General features: G+C 35.9%; 1 protein-coding gene across 1 annotated transcript in view; it reads right to left on the bottom strand.

Annotated features, from left to right (window-relative positions):
* LOC122323334 (neuronal acetylcholine receptor subunit alpha-7-like) overlaps positions 1-5,980 on the bottom strand; it is an 18,771-nt gene that overhangs the window by 12,023 nt on the left and 768 nt on the right. Inside the window, exons 2-5 of the mRNA XM_043217078.1 lie at positions 4,026-4,165; positions 3,694-3,738; positions 2,252-2,361; positions 1,316-1,395 (exon numbers count right to left, since the gene is read on the bottom strand). Of these exons, the coding sequence (XP_043073013.1) occupies positions 1,316-1,395; positions 2,252-2,361; positions 3,694-3,738; positions 4,026-4,165 (375 nt within the window). The remainder of the gene's footprint in view (positions 1-1,315; positions 1,396-2,251; positions 2,362-3,693; positions 3,739-4,025; positions 4,166-5,980) is intronic.

The following is a 5,980-nucleotide window of genomic DNA, read 5'->3' as shown; positions in this document are numbered from 1 at the left end:
CACACTCTGACACATATATAAAAATAAAGATTTGATAAAAACTGAGGGGTGACCTTGTCAAGAAAATGTGTATAAAAAAAAAATAAAACAGCCTTCGTTTCATTTCGTAGTACTAAATACACTGTACATTATTTATATGCTTACATTAGAGAAAATCAATGAAATTCATGAAATGTGGCATGGATTACACACCTTTCTCTGCAAGCATCTTCTTATCGCCATCCGTGTGCATAACATCACTGACTGACACNTGTGTGTGTGTGTGTCCCTGGCATCTGCCCAGATCACTGGATTACCAAAATCTGTTCACTCCCACAAGCCACTAATGAATAAACATATTTCTGAAAATGAGATGTGAGATTTTCTCTCTATTTATGTCTGTCTTTTCCCTCACTGCTTTTCTTCTCTCCTCATCTCGCTGCCTGACTTGACTTCAAAAAGGCATTTGATTTCTGTTTGCTACTGAGGGACCGGATGACTTTAATGCGAGAAAGAGAAAAGCAGCGTTAAATTGCGATGAAATCAGCGTGAGCTGCAAATACGAGCCATTGGGGCACGATCTGCTCGTGATAGCAAATGCGAGTTTGTTTGCATCTGCAGTGGCTCTGAGGGTTATTTAAAGACTCCAGCTTTAGCGCTGCGTTGTGTATGAATCTGCATATGCATGTTAAAGATGAAAAAAGAGGCGTTTTTCTTCATAGGCATAAACTGAATCTGTGAGGATGGAAAAACCATGTCAATGCTTCAGCCTCTATTAAACGCACAATGCGTATATTTTCATCAAAGGGAGATTTCTGTTCTTGTTCGGTTTTCCAAAAATAAGTGCAATGTGCATTTGCTATGCATATTCTTAAGCACTACTGCCCTCAGAGGAAATAAAGTAGCTGCAACATAATTCATGAAGTTCCCATTTCCTTTTGCGCCATAAACGTCTCTGTTTCTGATGTACAAATCTAGAAATTGATGACCCATACGCCATCACTTACTACGACAAATGAAAGAGGCTTCTTTGATTTCCATACTCGGCATGCAGAGAGCTCTTTAATACTTAAACGGCTTTTAAAAATTACATCTCTTCATCTGTATGATAGCATTTCTACCGACAACATTCATGTATGCTTCAACTGTTGCACTTCCCATAAAACAGGTGACCTTTTCCTGCTGCCTTCCGATGTTTATTTCCGTGCAGAAATCATTTTATAGCTTAACGCTTTGCTTTGAATACCACTGGTGTTTTTGTGTTACGAACCGCGGCATACAATTGCTTTTATCATTATATGTGCCATAAACCTTAAGCATAAGCGTTCGCACTGACCTGGAGGCAGGTAGTTGCAGTAGCCACTGGAGTTTACTACAATATTCGATTTGAAGGTGGAGTCGAACTTGTCATCTGCACTGCAAACGGAGAAAAGGTGCATATATTAGACATTTTATATCGGGTATCAGGAAATATTGCAAGCCAGATTCAACACATTTTTAAAAAATACCAAGCCGCTGCTCAAGAGTCATTTTTTTTAAGACAATGGCATGAGATAATAGTCATCAGATTACGCTAAAAGTGAGAAAAGATTCCTGTGGTTCATAAGGTTGTAACAAGGTACGAATGAATAATGTCCTTTTCAAAAATTAGCTTAAGGCCATGATTAAATTTAATGTACAACTAAGTAGCAAGCTCCCAAGTGAATCGGCTCTGACTTAAAACAAAAAAAAAAACGGGAAGTCTACAGCGAAGGATGTTAATAGGCTGTTTGGACACCAGCTCTTCGACTAAACGATCTGCTTTTGCCCAAGGACCAAATTTTCAGTTCATTGATCTGTAGTTGCTCTTCTGTTTAGCCCCACGCTTTGAATTATGGCCCCAATACCGCAATCCTCAATCACACGCACACAAACTAACGTCTGCTGATTCCAGTTCCCAAGGATTCTTTACCCAAGCACATGCGGATTGCCATTTTTGATGCTGCGGTTAGAAGTTCATCATTTCACAATAGGATTTTCTGCCTGCCTGCATGATCGCTGTAATTACTGGATTTCAAATTCATTGCTATCTCATTAAAGGATGTGCTATGTACTTGTTTCACTGCTTATTTTCAAAAGCGACTTGAAAACAAGAAGAAACAAGACGCAAGATGGAAATGCTGTATGTGCACAAATGAAAAGCGATACAAAACCACCAAAGTAATAATATTCAATGTAATAATATGAATGACAAAAAAAATGTCTTGTTTCAGTGATACAAATGCTTCTATACCTATTGTAGAGCAGGATGTCTGGTGTCCACACTTGGTCTGTGGTGAAGCGAAGGTTTTTGACACCTGGGTACTCAGATTGGTTCCACTGCAGGTAATGATCATACCAGTGCTGAGGGATATATAAAGAACTGTGTCAGCCGTTTAACACATGCGCATGTATTCAGTCAGCAGTGCCGGCGAGTAACTAATTACATGTAACAGAACTGCTGAATTTAATTACTAAATAAATGTGACTGTAGTTAGTTACTGACAAAAAAATGTGTAATTAAATTACAGTTACTTTTGAAAATGTTAATGATTACAAAGGGGGTTACAATCGAGGTTTCACACACATAAAATGAGACACCAATTTTTCTGGAGTTTGGGACCATCTATTTAACTAAAACCTGTATTTAACCACAATCTCAAAGTGAAAAAAAGTGTACATGGCTCTGTGAAATGCTTGATTCTGATTGGTCAGTCGTGACGTTGCAAAATCATTCCCCGAAAAGCTAATAACAGAGATTAATAACTACAGTAGATTCTATATGCTTGCTAGGAAATTTTTTTAGTTGTTTTGCATTTGGTTAGCTAATGCAATATTAAATCTCAATTAGACTCGCTCTCTGGTTTCATACAAACACAGCTGCTGCCATATTGTTTTGTACACTGTAATGGATTATAAGATAACTAAATAAAACTTGATGTGCATTATCTCTTACTTATTATAATTTTAATTCAAGTAATTATGCTACGGTAATGCTAGTGTAAGGTTAACCCCTCCGTGATTTAAATGTTTCAAAATTATTAACAGTTCAAAATATTGGAAATTTTGAAAAGTAATCAAATAGAATAAGTTACGTTGCTTTAATAAAGTAATTGAAGAGTTACCCTACTTGAATAGGGTAACTTGTAATCTGTAACCTATTTCATTTCCCAAAGTAATACCGTCGGTAAGGCCACTTATAAGGCCACTTTAAAATAGATTCATATTCTGAATCATGACCTTTCAAAAAAAAAAAAAAGCAAAAAAACAAGGTTACAGTGTGGCACATACAATGGGATAGATTTTTTTTTGGAGGATTCCCTAAGAAATATACCATTTGAGAAATGAAAATACATTGTTTCTGTTTAAATTCATGTATTATTTGAGCTATTTCAATCACATATTTTATACTTGTTTTAAGAGTCACACTGTCATGTCAACAAAGTTTTGTGGCTTTATTATTAATAGAGTGAGTACTTTAATATTTATGGATTGGCCCCATTTATTTCCATTGTAAGTGCCTCGCTGTAACCCAGATCATTTTCTTGAAGGAAAAATAAAAAGTGAAACTTCATTTTGAGGTAATCATTATCAAATCTGTACTGAACCCAGACAAACTGATGTCATAGATATAATGATATATCATTAGGTCATTTACTCAAAGAAAAGTCTACTAACTACTAAGATGTGGCTTACCATGTTAAGCCAGATATTGGAGGTCAGTACTTGATTTTTCTCATCCTGTACGAGCAAGAAAAGTTCAAAATCAAGATAAATGTAACAGAATGACAACTGTAAATGGTACTTAGAAAAAACTGAAAAAAAAGGTTGAAACAAATTTGAGGAATAAAAAGTATGCAGATCATTTGAGAAGCATACTGTGTAATTAAAAGGTCAATAAAATGTGGATAACAAAGATGCCACTACATAAAACGTGACCATGTAAAGACAAGAGGAACCAAAAAAAAAATACACCTCGGGTTATCAGATAAACCCCACAACTCCACAACACACATGAAGTGACTTACCACATCCATGATCTGTATCAAGCTCATAGACAGAAAGACAGTGAGAGGCTGAGAGTCGTTTGCAACAGGCCTTTCCATGCGGTTATAATCCTTTAGGAGGTTCTTCAACAGGGTCCGCTGGTATGGACCTTGCACCGACACTGACAGAAAGACATGAAGGTACTGTACAGCCCAGAATCAACACATTCATTCACTGAGCCAAGATAGAACGACAGACAGATATAAGATATTCACAGGCTAATAGAAATGATACACAGAAACAATACAATGGAAAAAACGGACTGAATGTTAAAAGAGGTGAGGTGTGAGGGGGGCTATAAAGTATGTCTCACATATATGCCACTTTTGCCGATCGCTAATTATTGTCATTAGCTTTTAGCTTACATTTTGCTGTCATGAATTCTTAAGAATTACATCTGTGAAGAAGCAGGGATTAAAAACTCAATTATTTCTGCCTAATATCCCCAGAAAATAGGTTTTAAAGCCCGCGTGAAGAGCGTGTTCGTATGCGCATGGCATGTGTGGAAAAGGTGACTAATTGGAAGAGAATAATTTCAATGGTTAAAAGCAAGAACGGATCAGCTCTAGAATTTATTGCTCATTCACACTAGAAAAGCAGCGTTAGCCTTCAGCCACAACAACAGGTTTAATATCATCAGACTCCCACTGGCATTCTCAACTGACTATGACCACTAGCAGCAATGAAAAGAGAACATAGAGCTTGTAGCATTTCTGACATGACAAATCCTTCAGGGTCATTCCGAGATGTTTAGCAAAAGCATCAAGCGACGTTTTTCAGGTACAAAGACATTGCCTGAAGTGCATCAGACTCGAGATAAGCCGAAAAAACCCGCTGGAATACATCATTACTAATAAATGTGGAGGGATGCCATTGTTTATGTGAGTGAAGTAAGCACTGACAGAATTAGAAAAACGTGCTCCACCCACATATACAACTGAATCTATATTTGAACTCGTCGATCAATTTTATCTGGGAATTATTTTTACATGGTTTTATTCATTAAAAAAAATAAAAATTCAACCCTGGACACAAACAGGAGAAGAAATGTATTTAATAATGTGAATTTAAATGTAAAATGTAATTAATTTTCGCTTTCAGAAATTCCCTGGACACTGTATAAAGTTGAAACATATCCCTTGTTTGATTTATTTTGTTTATCTGTGGTGTTTTTTGACAAAGTAAAATTACAAGTCGCATTTCTGAAAAGTGCATGAATGCTGCGTGGTAACACTTTAGAATAAGGCGTCTTTTGTTAGTTTATTAATTAACATGAATCAACAATGCATTCATAAGGCTATTTATTCATGTTTGTTAGTGTTAGTTAATAAAAATACAGTTGTTCATTCTTAATTCACGTTAGCTCACCGCGCATTAATAATATTAACAAAGACAATTGTGATTTTAGTAATGCATTAGTAAATGCTGAAATTAAGACTGATAAATGCTGTGGAAGTATTGTTCGTTCTTAGTTCATGTTTACTAATGTAGTAACTAATGAACCTTATTGTAAATCGTTACCGGTAAAATGAAGTATTAATGCTTCAATAATATTAGTCTGTCGTCTACTTCGATCAGAGGAACTTAAAAACAAATTTTAAATTTATTTAAAAATTATTATACCATTATTCCACACATTACCGGGTTCTCTGAAAGACCCGCACAAAAAAACATAAACATGCATAAAAATAGCAAAATCAACAGAAGCCTATGCTTGGCGACATTTCCATCTACACACTTCACTTTCTGCAACTGTGAAAACATGAAGACACTGAATATTCTACGGCGTGACACAATTTTAAAAAATTATAAAGAGAATTATATATTAGGAGAATGTACGTGAAACAAATCCAAATGGCCTGGTGTGAGACTGACAACCCAAATAAAAGTTCTCCTGTATGACAGACAGGCGAGGAGAGAGAATGAAAGATAAAAC

The sequence above is a fragment of the Puntigrus tetrazona genome, chromosome 19, assembly GCF_018831695.1.
Source record: "Puntigrus tetrazona isolate hp1 chromosome 19, ASM1883169v1, whole genome shotgun sequence".
NCBI classification, from domain to species: Eukaryota; Metazoa; Chordata; class Actinopteri; order Cypriniformes; family Cyprinidae; genus Puntigrus; species Puntigrus tetrazona.
The sequence above is the reverse complement of the archived record's forward strand: the minus strand, read 5'-3'. Positions and strand labels throughout refer to the sequence as shown.